The sequence below is a fragment of the Silene latifolia genome, chromosome Y, assembly GCF_048544455.1.
Source record: "Silene latifolia isolate original U9 population chromosome Y, ASM4854445v1, whole genome shotgun sequence".
Lineage (NCBI taxonomy): Eukaryota > Viridiplantae > Streptophyta > Magnoliopsida > Caryophyllales > Caryophyllaceae > Silene > Silene latifolia.
In genome coordinates this window covers 52104843-52127544 of record NC_133538.1, presented here as the reverse complement: position 1 = coordinate 52127544, position 22702 = coordinate 52104843, and the positions used below count along the sequence as shown (strand labels likewise).

The 22702-nt window shown below is 38.1% G+C and overlaps 1 protein-coding gene across 1 annotated transcript; it reads right to left on the bottom strand.

Moving 5' to 3' along the window:
- Positions 1 to 346: 346 nt before the first annotated feature.
- On the bottom strand, positions 347 to 15317 carry LOC141627381 (uncharacterized). Its single transcript, XM_074440679.1, has 2 exons — positions 15239 to 15317; positions 347 to 1100 (listed from the first exon to the last, which is right to left on the bottom strand). The coding sequence occupies exon 2, from the start codon at positions 1098 to 1100 to the stop codon at positions 510 to 512; it is 591 nt and encodes a 196-aa protein (XP_074296780.1). The 5' UTR covers positions 15239 to 15317; the 3' UTR covers positions 347 to 509.
- Positions 15318 to 22702: the final 7385 nt, after the last annotated feature.

Below are 22702 nucleotides of genomic sequence, written 5' to 3'. Positions count from 1 at the left end.
GAGGACAAAATTTATCTCCAATTAAAATCACCTGAAAATCCATTGTAGAACTCGAGATATAGCTCTTCAAAGTAGGCACTAGCAATTTGAAATTCTTCTTTTGTTTGCCTAGCTTCTTTTCTTCTATGCACACCTCAAACTGGTAGTTTCCAAGCTCCGACTCAACTCCTCGTTCTCCGTAAATGCATGCAAATGGGACGAATTAAGGCTCGATTTAGCTCCTCTTTGATTTATTCCTGCAATTTACATAAAACGAACCAAAGTAGAATATTCGGGGGTATTTGTAGCCAGATCCTACATAAATGCGTGTAAAAATGAGGTAAAAACCTTATATAAAATACACGCATCACCGGTCATCAAAGAACGCCTCAAATGATCAAGGCCACTCTTACTAACTATCTCCATAACACCGTCACAGACCTTTATCTTACTTAACTTCTCTAAAGCACCCGGTCTCTCGTAACACGTGATCCACGATCTCATTCCCTGACCTGTCCAACTACCATAAGCTACGTGGCCACCAAAGCTACGTGGACGCTAAGGACACTCGGCCCACCCTCAACCGGACCCATAAGACGCCAAGAAGTATCCTGAGTCTTTGTCTTCTTCCTCCCCGTGCTACTAGATGAACCGTCACCAAGCGGCACATATCGACCTCTACAATCTCGTACCACCTTCTTAGATGGTAGTGCGGCGGCCTCCTCGTCAAGAAAACGGGAGTCATCGTCCTCCTCCTCCTCCTCCTCCTCCTCCTCATCATCATCATCATCATCATCATCATCATCATCATCATCATCATCATCATCATCATCATGCTCAACCACATGGTCAAAATGCTCTTCCTCCGCAACATCAGAATCGGCTAATGGCTGCCTAAAAAACGCACTCGGTAAATCCATCTCGGTCATAACGGGCTCGGGAGTAGCGTCGGGAGTAGGGTCAACACAAGGGCGTATTTCGATGCCCCTAACCCTACCCCTACCCCTACCCCGACCACGACGTGGTGCTAACGGTAAATGGATACGCCGCTTAGAGCTCATTACTCTTTGATCTTTCGTACGACCTAGTGAAGTCATAATGTAATCTTCGCTGTTCGACATCTGCATTTACGAGATTAAAAAGTTAGATAAATAAAATAAAAACAAGTTTTCATATAAAAATAACTTTAAATACAAATAAATTCAAAATAACACAAAATTAACAACTTCTAATAAAAAATAAATATAAATTTAACCATTATATGTAAAATATACAACTTCTAAAACAAGAAAAATAAAAATTGCATATTAAAATAAAAATTATCAACTTTTATTACAAAAAAAATACAAATTACCGATTTAAATACTAAATTAACAAATTTTAATTAAAAAAAATATAAATGAAACATTAAAATATAAAATTAACAACTTTTAATACAAAAAAAAATATAACAATTAAAATTGAAAATATACGGTTAAAACGAAATAAAAAGGTCCGAACCATGGACGGATATTGAATTTCAATGTCCGTCCATGGTCAAGACATTGAGCTTCAACGTCCCAACCAACAATGGACGGCAACAATACACGTCTAACCCAAAGAGACGTTGAAATTCAACGTTGCAGCCGTAGGGAGACGTTGAAGTTCAAAGTTCCCAGCCCAATACAGACGTTGAACTTCAACATCCACGCCATTGACAGACGTTGAACTTCAAAGTCCCTACCCATTATAGACATTGAAGTTCAACATCCTTCCCCTATAAAACGCAGCCTCAACAAACCTGACAACAAATCATTCGATAACAACAACAACAAAACCATTGAAAACAACAAAACAACAACAAATCCATCAACAACGAACAAAATTAACATTAACAATCCAACAACAACAAAAAATCCGACAATGCTAAGCCTATTTGCCAGATTGAAACGGGAAAATAACAAGAATGAGGAAGAATAACGAAATTGAAACAAGGATTAATTCAAATGAAGACAAACATACATTACTATCCTAATTAAAATCAAATTATACAATTAAAACTTAACTAATTGAAAAAAAAAACGACTTACTTGATTAAAAACAAGGAGAGTGAGCCGGAAATTGGTGCTATGTCGGCTGTGGTGTTGCTGCGGTGGTGGTGGTGGTGGAGGTGTTGCGGTGGTGATGCAGACGGGGATGTGGTCGTGTCGTGGTGGTGTGGTGGGCGGTGGAGTCGTGAGGGGCGGTGGAGTCGTTTGAATGAAAGAGTGAAAGGGAGGAGTGAATGAGTGAGAGAGAGAGAGATACTAAGGGTAAAAGTCGTCCTTTTTTTAAAAACCGTCGACGACGTTTCGCAACCGGGTATAAAAAAAGGGCAAGTAATCAATTATTTGCACTTTATGTGAAAAGTAGAAGTAGAAGTAGCAAATACCTACTTCTACTTTTGGGAGATCAGCTTTTAACTTTTCAAAAATAGTTTTAAAACTCCCAAAATTAGAGTGTTTAGCCCAACTACTACTTTTTCAGTTACAAAAACACTTCTAAAGCTTGGACAAACATCAACATAATTGCATGTCAGTTCTTATCACTTACAATAAAATGTTTCATTAGTCCATTCTTGTTACCGTCAATTCAGCTAACCATGTGTGTCCAAGTAGTTTACTAATTACAATATACTCCCTCCTATTCCGAATAACTGTCTCATTTGTCATTTCTGTCTATTCACATAACTGTCTCATTTGTCATATTTTGACATGTTTTTTTACTTTCCTACCCTTGGCTCTTTTCTTTATTTACCACCCCAACCACCCTAAACCATCATATTCAATACTTTTCATTATTTAACTCCTATATTCTTACCCTATGCAATACTTTTCATTATTTTAACTTCATTCCTTACTTTTCGTGCCATTGTCCAAATGAGACAGTTATTTGGAATAAGAGGTAGTATAATGGGTCTTGTAAATAAATTTTATATAGAAATTGGGGTCATTAATTAGAAAGTTGCATTTACTCACGGGTATATCATTTTGCCGGCCTCTATAAAACTTTGGAATAATCATAAGATTAGGGAGATTGTACGTAGATAATGAACTAAGCCAATCATATGCATTACATGTACGTTGATCAGCGAGCATATTATTCAATTTTTTTTCAATTTTTTTTAATCTTTTTTTTCAGACTTTTTTTAACCCTTTTCTATAATTAAAAAAAATAGGGGTCTTATTTTTTTCAAGTTATTTTAAAAAAAAACATTTTATTTTCTTTGGAAACTTTCCATTCATTTTCAACTCATTTGTGATCCATTGTAGAAATCCGAATAAGTCGTAGCACCACATAACTCTTTCCATCAAATCTAAAACAACTCTCCCAAAAATCTACTATTAAAGTCATGTCATCTGGTTTGAAAAAAATAGAGTAAGCACAAACATGTTGATAAAACAAGAAAAATCACTCATGTATAAACATGATTCTTCAACAATGTGAATGAAACCATTATCACATGAATGAAAAGTATGATTATTACAATCCTTTGATGCTTGTTTAAGACCATTCTAGGATCGCTTAAGTAAGCTTTGCATAATATGTTAGGATTCTTAGTTCTTTATCTAAGGTTTTGTGTTCCCTACACATCCTTCTCTAAATTCCCATTTTAGGAAAGCGAATTTTTAATATCATTTATCATTCTTCATCAAAATGAAATGTGGCAATTCCTAACATGATTTATCTTGATTAACATCTTCATGTCAATCTATGCTTTTAGGTACTCTAAAGCTCTATTACTTTAAAGAGATCATCGCCTTAAAGTAAATCTACACTTGAGTAAATTTTTTTATTTTTTTTGGGGCTACTCGCAATTGATCATTCAATAGGTCATAATTCCATTACTTTCAAAAAGTAACATATTAACAATAAGACATGTGTACTTACTCCCACTCTATCTCAATAGATTATATTTCCATTACTTTCAAAAAGTAACACATTAACTATAAGACATGTTTGTCACGATCTACTCCCACTCTATCTCTTAGAAATACTTCTATCTTCTTAAGAGATAGCTTTGTGAGCTACAAACATATATGGTGAAGTAATATAAGTTCGTCTAGACTAACTTGTTAGCTCATAAATAGACCAGCTCTATTATGGCAGTTTGATTCATGTAATATGCGAGTCTGATCCATGTCATTTGTTAAATAGACTTGCTATTTTAGGTATCTCCAGGTTGACCATTCGTTTAAAATAATGTGTCCGTTTTGGATTGCAAATCCCCAAAAGTGAGTTCGACAACTTACCCCAACTCATATTAGTTTGATCTTACAGGTAGTGACACAAGGTCATAATCTATAAGTGAGAATCAAATTCATTACTTAGATATTCGCTACCACGATCGGATCGTAATGCTTTATTTCCTTTGTTCAATTGGTTCTCTATGTCATTTAGAAATTCTTTAAATTTCTCAAATGCTTCACTTTTATATTTGATTAATTAAACATACCCATATCTACTTAAATCATCGGTAAAAGTGACGAAGTAGTCATAATTTTCCCTTGTGGTGATGCTCATTGGACCACATACATCGGTATGTAATAGTCCCAATAAATCACTTGCTCGTGTCCCTTTACCACTAAAGGGAGCACGAATCATTTTGCCAAGGAGACAAGATTCGCATATTCCATATGATTTAAAATCAAATGGCCTAATAATTCCAGTCGACACAAGAGTTTTGATGCGTTTCTCGTTTACGTGACCTAATCAACAATGCCAAATGTATGATTCATTTGGATCACTTGTTTTGAGTCTTTTGGATTGTATGTTATAGACATCTTTGCTCGAGTTTAAAGTTTCAAGAACATAACTGCCATTAATTGAAGTGCCTTGGCCTATGACCAAGTTATTCGTAGAAATTTCACAACAATTATTCTTAATAGTAAAAGAAAATCCTTCCATGTCTAACATGGCAACGGAAATGATGTTCTTCGATAAAGAAGGTACAAAATAGCAATTATGTAAGTACAACTCAAAGCTATTAGCTTAAAACAAGTACATAAGTCCCTCTTTAAGTCGCGGCTACCCTAGCTCCATTTCCTAGTCGGAGATCTACATCACCCTTCTTTAGCCTTTCCACATTTATCAAGTTTACTATATTTCATATGGCCGATCAATTATCCAAATATTGTCAACCATTTTTGTTGGTGCTCGAAAACTAGCTAAAAAATATTCAAACGAAATTCGTACCCGTACCCAAAATACCAAATAAAACACGGGAGCGCACACTCCGTGCTGTTAAAACAAGGTAGGTGACTACTAGTCCCTTAGAATGAACTAAGATGTGAGTCCAACTACCAATACAAGCTCAAAAATACTGACACCAAAGACTCACACAAGTCAAGAAAAATTTTAGTCAAAGTTGCAATTAACTCTAGTGACAGAAGTCTAAAAAAGTCAAAGACAAAAAAAAAACATTATCTCAAATAGATACAAATCCACCATAAAAAATTCACAACACAAAAATTTCCAGTCCAAGTTGCAATTAAAGTTGCAGAATAGTAATTTTTATTTTCTCATAAATTCGCAAATGAAAATTCCAAAGTAGTCATTTTCTCTTTCTTAGACGAGTCAATCCACAGTTACATTGTTTCCATTCCTCTTGGGACGTTCTATTCATTTATTTAGGTGAGTGAGAGAGACAGACAAGTCTCCAGTGTCTTCTAACACCATAGAACCTTCTACTCCATTCCATTTATCACCCTCGGTTAGCATCTAAGAATTCTGGAGATGTACACTAAACTTTTACGGTCACAATAGTATTTTGTTTCTATGGTATTAGTTTTGCTTAATTAGTAGAGCTTGTTATTGTAAAGAGGGCAACACTCAGCAAAATATAACTCAAATTCATAGGTAAAAAAAATGATACAATTATTCTCCATACTAGAGAATTTGTTAGGAGTTACTTCCAGAGTAGCAGTGTCTAGTCTTTCTACTTGGATCACATTTGGGTTAGACCTCATTTTTCAAAATCTTTTCAAAAAATTCGATACTCATTTTCACTGTTTTCGAAAATATTCCATTTTTGCATCCATACATGCATTATATCTAGGACATGCATTTGTATTGTAGGTGTCAAATATTTGTCATTGCTACTCCAATTTTGTCACTAACTATTCCCAGACCCCAGTCGACTTCTTTGTCATTCATCTTCCAGATTCATCCAAAGTGGGAGCTTTTCATAATGTCTTATCTTCTCGTAAAATAAAATTTTGCGAATCTCAAAATCAATGCTTGCAAAAAGTTCAAGTTTAATATTAATACGCAATAAAATGTTGCAATTTTCCAGCCCTTTCGTGAAATAAAATTTTGTGAGTTTCAAATCTAGCCTTTTCAAAATAAAATTTTGAAATTAAACTTGGTCGGCGGGCCCTAATAAGCATTTGAGTTCTTAAAATAAAATTTTCTGAACTTGTCCTTTTGCGAAATAAAATTTTGCAATTTTTAAATCAATTGGTCGGCGGTCCCTTATACGCATTTGATTTCTTAAAATAAAATTTTCTGAACTTGCCTTTTTGCGAAATAAAACTTTGCAGTTTTCAAATCAATTGGTCGGCAGGCCCTGACATGCATTTGAGTTTTTAAAATAAAATTTTCTTAACTTGCCTTTTTCCGAAATAAATTTTTGCAATTTTCAAATCCTTTGGTCGGTAGGCCCTGACATGCATTTGAGTTCTTAAAATAAATTTTTTCGAACATAACTTGTTTTGCGAAATAAAATTTTGCAATTTTCAAATCAATTGGTCGGTAGGCCCTGACGTGCATCTGAGTTCTTGAAATAAAATTTTCTAAATTTCCTTTTTGCGAAAACAAATTTTGCAAATCCTAGTTTGTAAAATCAGATTTTACACTCTAATCCCTTTTCAAAATAAAATTTTGAATTCCTTGGTCGGCGGGCCCTAACACGTATATCAGCTTGTGAAATCAGACTTTGCAGGTTCACTCTCTTAAGTGAAACAAAGTTTTGCTTAAACAATTTCCAAACCAGCTAAACAAAGTTTAGTTATATCAGATTCCAGACCAGCGAAACAGATCCAGACCAGCTAAACAAAGTTTACCTATACCAGTTTCCAGACCAGCTAAACAAAGTATGGCTATTCAAGATTCCAGGCCGGCGAAACAAAGTTTTGCCATACCAGATTGGTGGAACAACCTTTTACCAGCTTCATTCCAAATTAGTAAAACAAAGTTTTGTTAAGCTAGTCCCAGTTTCCAGCTATTCCAGACAGGTATTGTAAGAGGCCCAGGTACGTTTCTTAACCTTTATCTGTCCCGGTCGGACTACTTTGACCTTCGTCTTACTCAGAATTGGTCAAAGTGAGGGCTTCTGTAGACACCATAAAGTTGTCTACTAGCCGTACGGGTACCCGATGATGAGGCTAAAATATAATGACTAAATGAAAATTGACAAATATATAATTTATGACTCTTTACGCTTATTTCCCGAAAAATTACTTAAAGTGGCATAAAACCACTTAAAAGCTTTCTGTTTCCTTTAACCCACTTCGACTATTTATCATATTTTCCTCCCGTTTCAGACGATGTTTATTCATAAGTGAGGTTAATAATAAAGTTCTATAAAAAGCAATACACCTTATTACGGATCAATGTTGTATGTAAATGAACAATTAAACTATATAAGCCCGATTATCTATCAGAAAATTAAACTAAAATGAGCCACATAATTAATGCTACGGTCCAACCCATGTTTCTGTATAGGCTACAATACGTGAGTGGCATGATAGCAAGGATTTTTGAGACACTTTAGTTGAATTCGCAAGTGAAGCATATGCGTTATACTATAAGACAAACTTACGTGTGTCATATCAAGATCGAATCATAGTCAAGGTAGAGAAACAATGGATGATAGCTGTGTGAGAATTTCTATCTATATTCTCTTTTCTACCTTCTCTTCTACCTTCTCCTCTATCTTCTCCTCTTACAACCGATTAAAATATCGTTTCTTTTGTTTCATCTAGTTGTTTTTCGACCCCACACAATATATATACTAAATTTAATCAATTGTGAGAGAGAAAGGAAGAAAGTAGAAGAGAAGGTTGGAGGGAGAAAGTCCATAGCACCCCTCTAGCTGTGTATAGGAGTGTAGCTAACGGTATAAAGAAGCAGAGGGACTCGATGAGTTTTGACTCTGTTTTTGTATGATTCCTGATCCAAGTAACCAACAACGAATCAGTGAAAATATCATCCTAATACATTCAAAGGAGGGGTGACAGATTCACAAATAATTCCACGAGACACCAAACATACGAGAGGTCCAAGCCAATACCACGTGTACTAATACAAATTACCGTCTTAAATATACTATTCTAGTTTCAAATCACATATTCACATAAAATTATCCCAATTTTCATATAAGTGCATAAGAGACAATAATTTACGACAAAGTTGATTTTCATTCATAGTCAACATCCAAATAGACCTGAGCGTACCAATTCAAATAAGTTTTCTCTACCTTAATCTTTTATCTATTTGCTTTATTCCCTTATTTATTGTATATTTGTATATAATCTAACTAGTTAACTTGTCCCTTGTATATAATTATATCGTTTTGTTTATAAAATTGTATAACTAACTAAAGAAGGAAAGTCGATAATATTGAGAGATATTATCCGACTACCACTCTATAGTTTTCTTGTACAGTAAGTTGTAACTATCATAGTCAAAGATTGAGATATTGTATTCCTTAATTGTAGAGATTTTAGTTGCCTAAGAAATAGGATAGTTTAGTATTGTAATTGCTATATAAGCTTGTACCATTGCACGCTTTATTTTCAATGAATTTCAATCATTCAATCTACTTCTTCTTCTCAGTTTAATATGGTATCGTGAGCCAAGATCCATTATTTTCTATTTTCACAATAAATAAACAAAAACACACAGAAATTTCAATGACAGGAACTGATACGAAGTCGATAGGAAATAGCGGGGCTAATGAGCCACGCACTATTCCGACTACTTCGCCTCTCTACCTTCATCCATCGGATAATCCCAGTCTCAAGCTTACGCAAACCATTTTTAACGGTGACAATTACGATTTATGGGCTGACGCCGTTAAGAATGGACTTGATGCGAAGAACAAGTTGGGGTTTGTTGAAGGAGAGGTAAAAAAGCCAGAGGCAGTCGAAGGAGAGGACAGCCTAGAACTGTTGGCTTGGCGACAATGTAATGCCATGTTGAAAGCATGGCTACGGAATGTGATTGATGAAAAATTACATCCAAGCATCACCTTCACGGTGACTGTTGCAGAAATTTGGGAAGAGTTGAAGGGTCGATACGCGGCAGGAAATGCCCCGAGAGTACATCAATTGAAGAGTGACCTCCATCAATGCAAACAAGGTCGGAAATCCGTGGTGGAGTATTACACCAGACTAAAGACGATTTGGGACGAACTTGCAAATTATAGCAAGGTTCCAAAATGCACCTGTGGCGCATGAGCAATGATAATAAAGGAGCGAGAAGAAGCGAAAGTTCATGAATTTTTGATGGGATTGGATACGGCTTTATATGTTGGTCTTCGTACAAATTTGTTGATGGAGGATCCCATCACATCCCTGACTCGAGCATATGCTCTGGTCTTGCGAGAGGAGAGACATACGAACATCACAAAGGTCAAGGAAGAGAGAAAAAAGGCGGCAATGGCGATGCATCACTATGGAACAGGTCGAGGCAAGGGTGGCTTTTCCAGACCAGATGCAGAAACAGAGGAATTGCCACCTCGGTTTACACACTGTGGTAGATTATACCGCACGAAGGATAGCTGCTACGATAAGCATGGATATGATGTGGTGAAAAGCCGAGGGCGAGGAAGAAGAGGCAGCTCTCGTGGAAGAGGACGAGGACGCGCAGGAGGACGAGGACAGCAGAGCACTATTCATGCCAATGCTGTTAGTAGTTCGTCGGGGTCAAAGGAAGCAGAGACATCCAAACAGAATCTTCCTTTCACAACCGATGAAATTGAGAGGATTCATACCTTGTTGAGCGCAAGTCCCGAAGGTAGTGAAACACTTTCAGGTATGAAAGCTAATGCTATTAATGAATGGTTAATTGATAGCGGAGCCTCGCATCACATGACGGGAAAAAGGGAGTGTCTCGATAACATTTGGACAGAACAATCGTCGCTTGTAGGGCTCCCTGATGGCAGGCGAATTAAGGCGGAGGAACATGGCGAAATTCGAATTAGTTCCAATTTTATTCTAAAGGATGTTTTATTTGTTCCTTCTTTGACATGTGACCTGATATCAGTGAGGCAACTAATTGCAGAAAATAATTGTTTAGTAACGTTTTATCCCGACTATTGTATTATGCAGGACCGGACTACGAGGACGGAGATTGGACGCGGTGAGCACCACGATGGGGTTTATCATTTCCTGCCTGTGAAAGCCGAGTTGGTTAGAAAAGCATCAATAACCAAAGAGGTCAGATTATGGCACACTCGACTCGGGCATCCGTCAAGTAGCATATTTTCTCAATTTTCTTCTTTAGTTGGTTGCAATTTAAGTTGGAATTCTAGTTATTCTTGTGACCCGTGTTGTCAGGCTAAACAAACTCGCTCTCCATTTCAGCTCAATAATAAAAGATGTGAGGTATTATTTGGCTTAATTCATTGTGACATTTGGGGACAATATCGGGTAGCAAGTTTATCTCGTGCACATTATTTCTTGACCATTGTCGATGACCATAGTATGGCAGTATGGGTGTATTTGATGAAAGACAAAAGTGAGGCAGGAGAGTTGATGCGAGTCTTTTGCCACATGGTTAAAACACAGTTTGAAAAAACCGTTAATCATTCAAAGCGATAATGGAACGAAGTTGTTATCCGGACCTATGAAATATTTTTATGAAGAAAACGGAATTATTTTTCAAACTAGTAATGTTGATACACCACAACAAAACGGAAGGGTCGAGAGAAAACATCGACACATATTAGAAAAAGCACGAGCCTTACGATTTCAGGCCAACCTACCTCTTCATTTTTGGGGGGAGTGTGCATTGACGGCTGCTTATTTGATTAATAGAACTCCAACACCTCTTCTTGGAGGAAAAACCCCATACGAATTATTGTATGCCAAGGTACCAGTTTTGACTAATCTCATGGTATTCGGGTGTCTTTGTTACGCACATAATAAAGACAAACCTCGGGACAAGTTTGGAAAGCGAGGTAAGCGGTGTATTTTTGTAGGATACCCCCATAGTAAGAAGGGATGGAAAGTATATGACCTCAAGGAAAAGAAAATGTTTGTTTCCCGTGATGTAAAATTTTTCGAGAACGAGTTTCCGTTCTCGAACCCAGAAACAGGCAGTAGCTCGCAGTCACCTAATTCAGAGTATGAGCAAGATGCAGGTGTAGATTTTTCTGAAATAGGTGACAAGCAAACAGAGAAAGAACTGTTGCTTGCGGATAGGGGGAGCAGTGAACCTCGGGATGATGTTAAAATACCAGAAGAGTCAATTGAAACAGAACAGGTTGGACAGGGAGAAGCAATAAATAGCGAGGTTCCAAATGAAATTGTGAATGGGGAATCACGGGAGACAGAGGCAGAAATGATGGGGCGACGAGCAAGGAAAAAGTTTGAGCCGGCATGGAGAAAATATTATATATGCAAGTCCACACAAGTGATAAAACCCACGCGTGATGCTCATCGTGTTCAGTCAAGGTCCGCAAAGTTAGGTACTCGCTACCCTTTAGTCAATTACGTTATTACCAATTGTTTCTCTTCCCCTCACAAAGCATTCTTAGCTGCTATTGATGCCATTCGAGAACCTCGGAATTACAATGAAGCAGCGGGAAAACTGGAATGGCAGGAAGCAATGAGAAAAGAAATCAGTGCATTAGAACGAATGGCACCTGGAAAATCGTCCAATTACCGGATGGAAAAAGGCCAATCGGTTGCAAGTGGGTATATAAAGTAAAATACAAAGCGGACGAAACCATTGAGCGTTACAAAGCAAGACTTGTTGCTCAGGGATTCACGCAGATTGAAGGCATAGATTACCATGAAACTTACGCACCGGTGGCAAAAATGACGAGTGTTCGATGTATGCTTGCAGTGGCGGTCGTTAAAGGATGGAATGTTGAACAACTAGATGTTAATAACGCATTTTTGCACGGAGAATTGGACGAGGAAGTCTATATAAGAATACCACAAGGTTTTGAAAGGGGAGAAAATAAAGTTTGAAAATTACTCAAGTCGATTTACGGACTCAAGCAGGCAAGTCGAAATTGGTTTGAGAAATTAACAGCTTCACTAAAGAGGTATGGTTTTGTCCAATCTTTGGCCGACTATTCGCTATTTACATATCGTAAAAATGGAATTTTTATTGGAGTTCTAGTATATGTAGATGACATGATAGTCGTGAGCAATAATAGTGTTCACTGTAAAAAATTTAAAGCCTTCCTTGACAAGAGTTTTGGGATAAAAGATTTGGGCCGTCTTAAGTATTTCTTGGGCATCGAAGTGGCACACGGTTCCAAGGGCCTGTTTCTCAATCAACGGAAATACGCTCTAGGATTATAGAGGAGACGAGAATGAAAGGAGCCAAGCCTGTTTTTACGCCAATGCAGCAACATCACCGTCTAGCATTGGCCCATGGATATATTCTGAAAGATGTTATGCGATATCGGAGGCTAGTTGGTCGACTAGTTTTTTTAACAATAACTCGTCCAGACTTAGTGTATGCCGTACACACTTTGTCGCAATTTGTTAATGAGCCTCGGACAGAGCATTGGGAAGCGGCTTTGCGGGTGGTCAGGTACATTAAACTGAACCCGAGTAAGGGAATTGTGATGAGAAAGGATGCAGATTTGCAACTTAGTGGATATTGCGATTCGGATTATGCCAGTTGCCCTTTGACGAGGAGATCCTTAAGCGGATATTTTGTGTCCCTTGGCCAGTCCCCAATATTGTGGAGAGCTAAAAAGCAAGTCACAGTAGCCACGTCTACGGCCGAAGCTGAATACCGAGCAATGGCAAAGGCAACAAGTGAATTAATTTGGTTAAAAGCATTCCTTGCTTCATTAGGTGTTTTTCACTCGCATCCTATGTTTTTATATTGTGATAATCAGACGGCGATTCATATTGCTAAAAACCCAATATTTCATGATCGGACAAAACACATAGAGATCGATTGTCATTTCATTCGGCATCATGTTGTCAATAAAAACATCAATATGAGGCACATTCGCAGCAAAGAACAAATTGCCGACTTGTTTACCAAAGCACTTGGGGGTGAAGCGTTTGATCACCTGCAGCGCAAGTTGGGACTTGGTTTACCAAGTGGTCCAACTTGAGGGGGAGTAAAGAAGGAAAGTCGATAATATTGAGAGATATTATCCGACTACAACTCTATAGTTTTCTTGTACAGTAAGTTGTAACTATCATAGTCAAAGATTGAGATATTGTATTCCTTAATTGTAGAGATATTAGTTGCCTAAGAAATAGGATAGTTTAGTATTGTAATTGCTATATAAGCTTGTACCATTGCACACTTTATTTTCAATGAATTTCAATCATTCAATCTACTTCTTCTTCTCAGTTTAATACTAACCTTTTTATCGTCAAATATATAATATTAAAAATAAATAATAGAGGCCGTCAGTTTAATGGGCGATCTGGGTGCCTAACACCTTCCCTGACTGTACATTCCCCGAATCCGCAATCTTTGGTTCAGGCCGGAGTGATGGATTAGTCACCATTCCAGGGATCAAAAGGAGCCTTTTCCGTTAAAATTGTTTTTGTATGTTTTTTTATAAAACCTAATGGCGACTCCGTCTTATCATTTATTTCAAAAACCAAGATTTTTTCAGGGATCTCATAGTTTGACTCATGGTTTGATTAAGACATCGGTTTATCTCAAACTCAGAAGTCTAACGAGACTGACAACATTACGACTTGACTCTGGATTGGGCTTCATGTCATTAAACCCGTGATTGGACCGTTCGTGGCCTATTGGCTTCGTGAAAAATGCCTAAAGTGGCCTAGCTAGGACATTTATCGTAGTTTGACCTGGATTAACATGACTCGAACCTAAAATGTTGATTTGGGTGACCTAAATTGGTCGTGTCCTTGACTTTTAGGACGTGACAACGTCTGACCTTACATGGTCAAGACACTACTCAAGACTAGACGCATGTCATGCTCGGTTATGGTTCGGGAATTGAATCGGATTGGATTGATTTGAAAAGGATACTTGAAATGAGCTTTGAAACGGGCAGCATAACGGCTTAAAAACAATGTTTTGGGCCGAAATTTCGAATCTAAATGGATAGCATTTCGCTTCGAAAGAGCTTTTTTCAAAAGATAGCAAGTTCAAAGGTTTGAGATTAAAAATGAGTTAAAAATTTCGAAAAAAGAGTAGGGACGGACCAAAATTTCGAAAATAGAAGGGTTTAAAAAACAACTCAATTTTTTTTTAAAAAAAAGGCAACCATTTTGACTAAAAAAAAGTTGACAAGTTTCAAAATAAAAACGACTCGAAAAACACAATTAGTCACTCGCATATTATGGATGCTATGCATGAGCCTAGACTCTTCTAAGTCCCGAACAGTCTTCTAAAGTGGGTCCATGCAAAATGATTCCACTCTGTTAGGGAACGACAAACCGACCATAAGCACTGTGCAATAGGGCAAGTAAGCAGTTGCTAACCTTGGCGGAACCACCTTGGTATTTAAACCAGACATAGTGGACGTCATTTTCCTATTTTGGGATCGACCCAAGAGAAACAATGCTCCAAATCCTAGAGTCTCGATGGTTTATGCATGAGAAACGAAAAAAAAGACATGATAGGTAATCCTAATAGCCATCGTTTTCCTTTTTGAGTTTCACTATCCCAACGGAGTCGCCAAATTGTGGACAAGAGAAATTCATCCACGCGATATTTCTTTTCAAACAACATTTTCATTTGAAAGAGTCGCCACTAAATTTTTAAATGGAATTTAGTAACAAATTTTAGATATTTGAGATTCGTGTGAGAGTACGTGTTAGGAAGTTTATTATCTTTAAACACCCAACCCCGCCCGTTGCAATAACGGCCTCTACTAATAGACTACGATGGCTATTTGGCTACGTAACATATGTGCAAAATCATCCAACGATGTAAACCCTAAAATGTAAATTTCATTCTAGGTTAATTTAATGCAATTAACTCGTCGAGTGAAATTGAGCATGTGAGTTCATTTTGAAATAAAAAGCACAAGCAAAGAGAGAGTTAACAAAACCTGGTAAGCATCAGCGACAATGAGTTGAGACCCACTAAGAGAAAATCCAAGGGGGAGACCACCAGTGCTAATCCAATTACGTAAAACGGAAGAATTTAAGTCTTAGGTCTTGATCCAGCCATCAACACACCCAGTATAGAGCAGGCCATTATTAGAGTCATATACAAGATCTTCAGGTCCCTACAAGTAAAGGGAGCCAACAAAATGGGAGGGGTCAAGCATCCGCGCATCAACTAATGACGGGTCCTAGCGTTCTTCCTGGTGGGTGAAATCATGAAGTGGGAATGGTGCAGGGTGGAACGGGTGAGCGCGGTAAACCAGGACAACTGCAGAGAGTAATACAGGAACAAACACTAATGCTATAAACTTGGATAAAAAAATGTTCATGCTGGTTTAGGTAGTATTACAGGATGCTAAAAGCCTGAAATGCTGAATACAAAATGATGAATTGATGATGAGTGTTTAATCTTATGCTTTATGCAGTAGTTGCTTTCCATCATTATCTCCGTATTTGGTGGAAGCCATTCTAAGTAGAGGACTAAGTCAATAAATCTTGTTTCGACACTTTTAATAAAATTTTCGTGCCTACGACATGTTAATAGTTCAATAACTGCAAGTTGTGCAGCTGTATTGTTGCCTTGTGAATGTCATGACTGATGCCAGTTGTTTATACTATTGTTAATGGCATTGAGAATTGCATGTGCGCAATGAGCGAGAGTGATGGGCAACGCCTTGGATGCTGTTGTCTATGACAATAACACTCCGATTAAGGGGTTTTCTTGCTTCAATATTTGGTAAATTATACTATAAGACCGACCTATGATGGGGCTAATAAAAAGTTATCCTTTTATGTTTAAAGGTGACGGTTTTTTTATTATAAATTGTGGATAAGAGAAATTCATCCACATGATATTTCTTTTCAAATAACATTTTCATTTGAAAGAGTCACCACTAAATATTTAAATGAAATTTAGAAATCAATTTTATAGATTTCAGGTTAGTGTGAGAGTACGTGTTAGGAATTTAATTATCTTTGAACACAAGCCCCGCCCTTTGCAATAACGACCTCTACTAATGGATTACGATGGCTATTTGGCTACGTAACATATGTGCAAAATGCATCCAACGATTTAAACCCTAACATGTGAATTTCATTCTATGTCAATTTAATGCAATTAGCTCGTCGAGTGAAATTTAGCATGTGAGTTTATTTTTAAATAAAAAGCACAAGCAAAGAGAGGGTTAAGAGATTCTTACGTTTAGCATAAGATAGAATAGCAAATGTTTGAGGTTAGTGCATAAACAAAAGGAAAAGATTTAAAACGAACTCGACAAACGACACTAGCATACATGGCCTACGGCCTCGAAATCCGTGTCAACGAAGGGATTGCTCACGGCCGAAAAAACGTGGCCTTAGGTCATTCCTTGTTGAAATGAGATTTCTATTGTAACTAGTGGTGTCTAAGGGGTGTCACAAATTGGGTTGATGTAGAAGGTTACTAAACTAGAATAACAATGAAAATAAACAAGCAAGATGAATAAAAAGGGGTGTAAACAATTGATTAAAGGCACTAGGGTGTCATGGGATCATAGGGGAATCATGGGATATGATCATACAAACATGTTCTCAAATTATAAGCAAGCAATTATTGTTGTGATGGATTGAGTTGGGTTATATCTTACAATCCTAGGAAAGTTTGGGTCCCGGATCCGAATCGATTAGATTGTACAACACCTACAAGTCGACTTAATCTTCCCTACTCAACAACATGCATGGTCTAATGAGACTCGAGTTGGGTTATGTCTTACAAGTCTCATTGAAAAGATAGAAGATGATAGTAAATGCAAGGATTCATAGGCTTAGCATTTCATCAAATATAACATGTGCATGAGTTGAGATCAAAACAAGCAAGCAAATAAAACATGAAAGCATATTAATTTAAGCATGAATCATTCCCCATGTTGGTTTCCCCTAATCACCCATTAACCCTAGCTAAGAGACTACTCACTCATTATCATGTTGATCATGCTAGCAAGGTTGTCAATCATACCAACAATATGAAACATGATGAATAAATGAAAGTAATTAACAATAATTAAAAAGGGATTAAGAGATTATACCTACTAATGATTCCAATAATAAAGCAAGAATAATAGAAGTACTTGAATGCTAGATTGAGAGGTTGCCAATCTCCCAATAATAACCCAAATAATCTTCAATTACCCAAAATAAAGGATGAACAAAAGAGAGATTAAAGAACTAAAACTTGGATTAAAACTTGATTAATACTTGATTACAATATTGAAGAGAGATTTGATTGATATTAACTACACTAATTATTGATAAGAAGAACATGCTCCTCTAATTAGCCTAATGGGGTATTTATAGTGAAAATTAGGGAGGATGCATTAGGGTTAACTAAGGGCTAAACTAGTAATTACACTTTTTAAGTTGAGCAAGGAGGACCGGTATTTTTACGAGAGAAGGGCTTCTCTTTTCATAGCTTGAAGAAGACAATCCGTCTTTGTGAAGAAATCCAAGGCGGAATAAGGTCGGGACGGACGGATTTGGCGGTGGAATCCGAGCGGATTAGGGGAATCCGGGCGGATTGTTGAGGGGAATCCGAGCGGATTCGTGGGCGCGTGGGACGCTTCGGATTGAGCAGACGGACGGATTGTTGACAATCGCTCGGATTGTCGATCAAACATAGTAACTTCTTCTTTTCTTCCCTTTTCTTCATAAATTCCTTGGGGATTTCCTTGGGGACTCAAGGATCTTTCCTCAACATTGCTCTTCTCCTATGATATGTACAAAGGCCTTCTAATCTTGTCTCTCCTTGATGCTTGGTCATTGAATTCGATCAATTTAGTCTCGTTTTGCCATGAAAATGTAAGATTCTTACTCCTTTCCTACCAAGGGATCAAAATCTCAAAGAATATGCAAAACAAAGAACTAAAGATAAGAAATGACCCAAATGAGCACTAAAAAGCATGGAAACAAGGCTAATTCGGGGGCTAAATATGCGCCAATTATGGTCACATCAAATATCCCCAAACCGAACCTTTGCTCGTCCCGAGTAAAGAGGTGACAAAGACTAGGACCAATACTAACCTATCCTAATAATATAGCCGATATGAGACAATTAGCGGGTCTCACTCCGCCCCTTCAACTCACAACAAGACAACCATGAGGTAGGATGCCTTCTTGCAAGGCAAGGTGGGTCTTGCCAAAATGGCGACACATCCAAACATTAAGCACACAAAAACACATAATGGATGCATCTACAAAAAGAATAGCCACTCCCTCATCAAGTGGCGGAAATTATCTACAAGGGAAACAATTCAAGGGTATACAATCCTTCATAGATGCAATTTGTTCAAACTACTAAGCCTAGAAGGATACCAATAAATCACCTCCAAGTTGTGTCAAGTTAGGGTACCTTTGTCCTCAATCGTTAAATGCTTTTGTCAAGAGTAGACTCCCTATGGTGTTAGAAACACTGGAGGATCGCGGAATTCCCCCTCTTGCCTAGACAAGAAGAAGGGTCGTCCCCTCTCTACCATGCACAAAAATGGATATGATGGATAAAGGGATCAATAGATATTTGAGTTTCATTTTGGGAGTTTGCTTTTGTTTTTGTTTTTCCCCCCAATTTCTTGTGGCATTTGACATTTGAGAACACTTTCTTTGCCATTTCTTTTTTATTTTTGGCATTTCAATACTTGACAACTTTTTTGCATTTCTTTTTGAACATTTTCAAAGTCACCCCAATTAGTAACGAGGGTGCCTTGTATTTGAAGCTTAGGAGTTCTATTTTTTGCTCCTCTTTTCATTTGATGCATTTTTGCAAACTTTCTTTCACTTTTCATTTCATTGAACTCAAATTGATTTCTTTTTGTGCCCATTCCCTTTTGTTGACAAAACGTATGGTAGAACATGGATGATGGATGTATGGGTGCACGGTTTCAAGGGTCACCTTGGAATAAACGGTAGCCAAGGAGTTATCACACCACAAGGTACTCTTGACTCGGCCTTAAACCATGGGTCAAAGGATACTAGCATGACACATCCTAGGGTGTTTTACAAGCATTCTAACAAGCAAAGTCTTAAGAACAAAAGGCATCTACTAGGGCCTATATACACTTGTCAAGCTTCCCAAGTAGACGGTTTCGCAAAATTTTTCTAACATGCAACTACATGCCATGATGCAACTAGCATATAAACATTCTAATGCATATGATTCTACCAACTAATATGACAAACAATCTAAATGCAAGTCCTAAATTCACATTGTTATACCGCATCAATCAAAATAAAGCCACATAGTCATTATTATAAAGAGGAAAAAGGAGATTGGAAAGATCATACCATGCGGTCTTCAATATCCTCATGTCTCGGATGTGGCATAGTCAATCAATGTGAACAAGGATAAAACAAACACAATATATACAAGACAATATATACAAAGGAAATGAACTTGTTTTTGGGTTTTCAATTTTTTAAATTTTTATGATTTTTGAAATTTTTCAATTTTTATGGGTTTTTTGAATAAGAGTTAAATGTTAGAATTCCCATCCCCACACTAATATGGGCATTGTCCTCAATGGCCAAAATGATGGAAATTATGCAAAGATGATGCATGATTTCTATACTAAATGCAATTCTATACTAAGCTACACTACATGATGCATGGTTTTTGTTATGACGGAGAGGATAATTTAGATTACCTCCCGTTGCGTATGCATTAACTTCCCCAAACCGAGTGACACACTATTGCTAATGTCCAAGGATGGGTATAGTTCATGCACACACTATGCTATGCATGAGACTAATTTGTCATTTTGGATTTTACAAATGGGAACAATTAAATAAGAACACCTCAATGGTACCGAGGTGTGAGTCCTTTGATGTTGCTAGGACTATTCCAACAATGATCAAAATTAAATAAAATACAAAGAGACAAGACACAAACTTCTTTTCATGAAAAATAAAGATAAAGAGGAGAGTTGAGAAAACTTCACTTGAACTTAGGTAGGTGCTCTTGCTTTGCTCAACCTAGTGATGAAGTGGTCTCCTAGACATCGGCATCATCTCCCTCTATATCGCTATCCCAAATATCCTTTGAAGCATCACTTAAACTTGGATCCATGAATTCGTCTTCCTCACTCTCAAGCTTCACCGTGTCACCACCACAAGAATCGCCACTCTCCTCCCCTTTGCGACCGTTCGCCCCTTCATTAGCCTTCTCCGAGTTGGGAAAGAGCAATTCCATTTGAGCCCATGAGGGGAAAGCTCCTTCCTCACTAATCCGTCCTTTTTGAGCCATCTCATGGTATTGGGGGTAAAGAGCATAATAAGTGTCCACGGAGGTCTCATATTGACGGTAGTGTAAATCTTGCAACATTCCCGTGACAAAGTCGTCACGGGGGAGGATGAAGGGATTTGGATGGTTATATGGTTGATAGGGAAAGGGGTAAGGAGGCACTTTTATCTTCTCATTTTGAGTTTGTTGTTCTTTTTGTTGAGGTGGTGGATTTTGTGGTGGTGGAGTTTGCCTTGTTTGACTTGGGATGAGGTAGGAGGGCATTGGGGACAAGCTTCCTCTTCTTGGGGAGATCCGTGGTAGATCGGTTATTGGGAGATAGATTGGATCGCTCCCTTTTGTCAACCACTTTATCCGCTTATCAACCCCTTCAAGGGTTATCCAATGGTGTTGGACGACAAGTAGATCTTCATTAATTCTCGTTCCCCCCGTAAGTGGAGTGTACTCATTGTTCTCATTGAACCTTGGGTTAAAGTGCTTTGAAAGTCTAGTTACGAGTCCACCATTCACTATGTGCTTCATTCCATCATCATCCCCATTTCTAAACCTTGCCCACTTCTCTAGCAAAACTAGAGGTGCATTGAAGTGATACCTATCTCTCCCTTGAATGTTGAGGTATGATTCCATAAATACAAGGTCCAATTGGTTGACGATGGCCGGATCTCGGCGGGCGAAGAGAGTACCCGAAAGAAATCGATATGTAAGCCTCAAGATCGGGTTTTGGATGTGAAAAGCAAGACACTCTTTAGTAAGAATGAAATCCCGGCCCGTCATGGCCCTCCATAATGGTGCAACATTATACTTTTTGGGCTTTGATGTTCGGGTAGGCGAAACATCAAGTCCGAACACATTGGCAAACTCGACAAGGGTCATCATCCTAGAAACATTTTCCAACCTAAACTCTATGCATATCACTTTGTTTACGGTTGTAATCTTCAAAAAGCTTAAGAATTCTAGCACAAGGGACCGATAGGTTGGTTCATACATGCGAAAGAGAGTTGAAAGACCAAAAACCTCAAAGAGTGCTTCTACTTGGTGAAAAATCCCAAGCTTTCTTAAGGTAGCATGACAAAGAAATTTAGTGGGAAGAATATTCTTACTTAAGAGTCGGTGGAAGACCAATCGCTGCACATCATCAAGGAATTCCACATTCGAGAAATCATCGAGCCTTGTGAGATCTACAATCTCTACATGTTCCCTTCTAATGGTGTTGAGATGTGAGGTAGAGGAACTTCCCACCATCATTGGTCTTCTTGCACTTCTAAAGGAGGATCTCCATGGTGCCATTCTTGCTTCTTTTGTTGGGTTCTTTTGATTTGAAGATTGCTAAGGATGTTCCTTGTTGATTGAGTATTGGAAACCCTAGAAAATTGGGGATTTTTGATTTTGAGGGTAAAGAGAGTGATTTGGATATGTATGGGAGTCATAAGGAGGTGGGTTTTATAGGGTAAGTGGAAGGGATAGTGATGTGTCAAAGTATGTGTGGTGGGGGTATTTTAATTGGGAAGAAGTCGGGTCAAGACGCCGTGAGAAGACGAGCGGATTCGAGGTGAAGACGCTCGGATTGTTGCTTCACGGGACGGGCGGATTCTTCACAATCCGCTCGGATTTTGCCACAGAGGAAATTCCCAAAATTTTGACGCCACAAGACGGACGTCCCGAGCATAAGACGCTCGGATTCTTTTAAGGTGGGACGGGCGTCTTCTTGAGAAAACGGGCGGATTCTGATACAGAGATTTTCCTTGAAATGCATAGGTGAAAAGACGGGCGTCTTTCTTCAAATCCGGCCGGATTCCACGGGACGGGCGGATTCTTCACAAGACGCTCGGATTCGACCTCAGTCCAGAAATCTTCAATTTCTCAGCGCAGCTGGACGTACGGTTTCTCCCCTATACGCCCGGATTCTGACAAGACGGCCGGATTCTCGGGAATCCGCACGGATTCTGGCTGCGAATTTTGACTTTCTTTCCTTTCTTCAATGCGTCCCCACACTCGAGGATTTGCTCCTTCCTTCATTCAAAAACTCATTAGTGACCCTCCCTCACTTACGCTCATGAAAAGAGTCTATGCTACTTATTAAAACAAATGCAATAAATAAATACAAGTTAGAGGGTTAGTATATTTACAAGTGGTGGTTTAG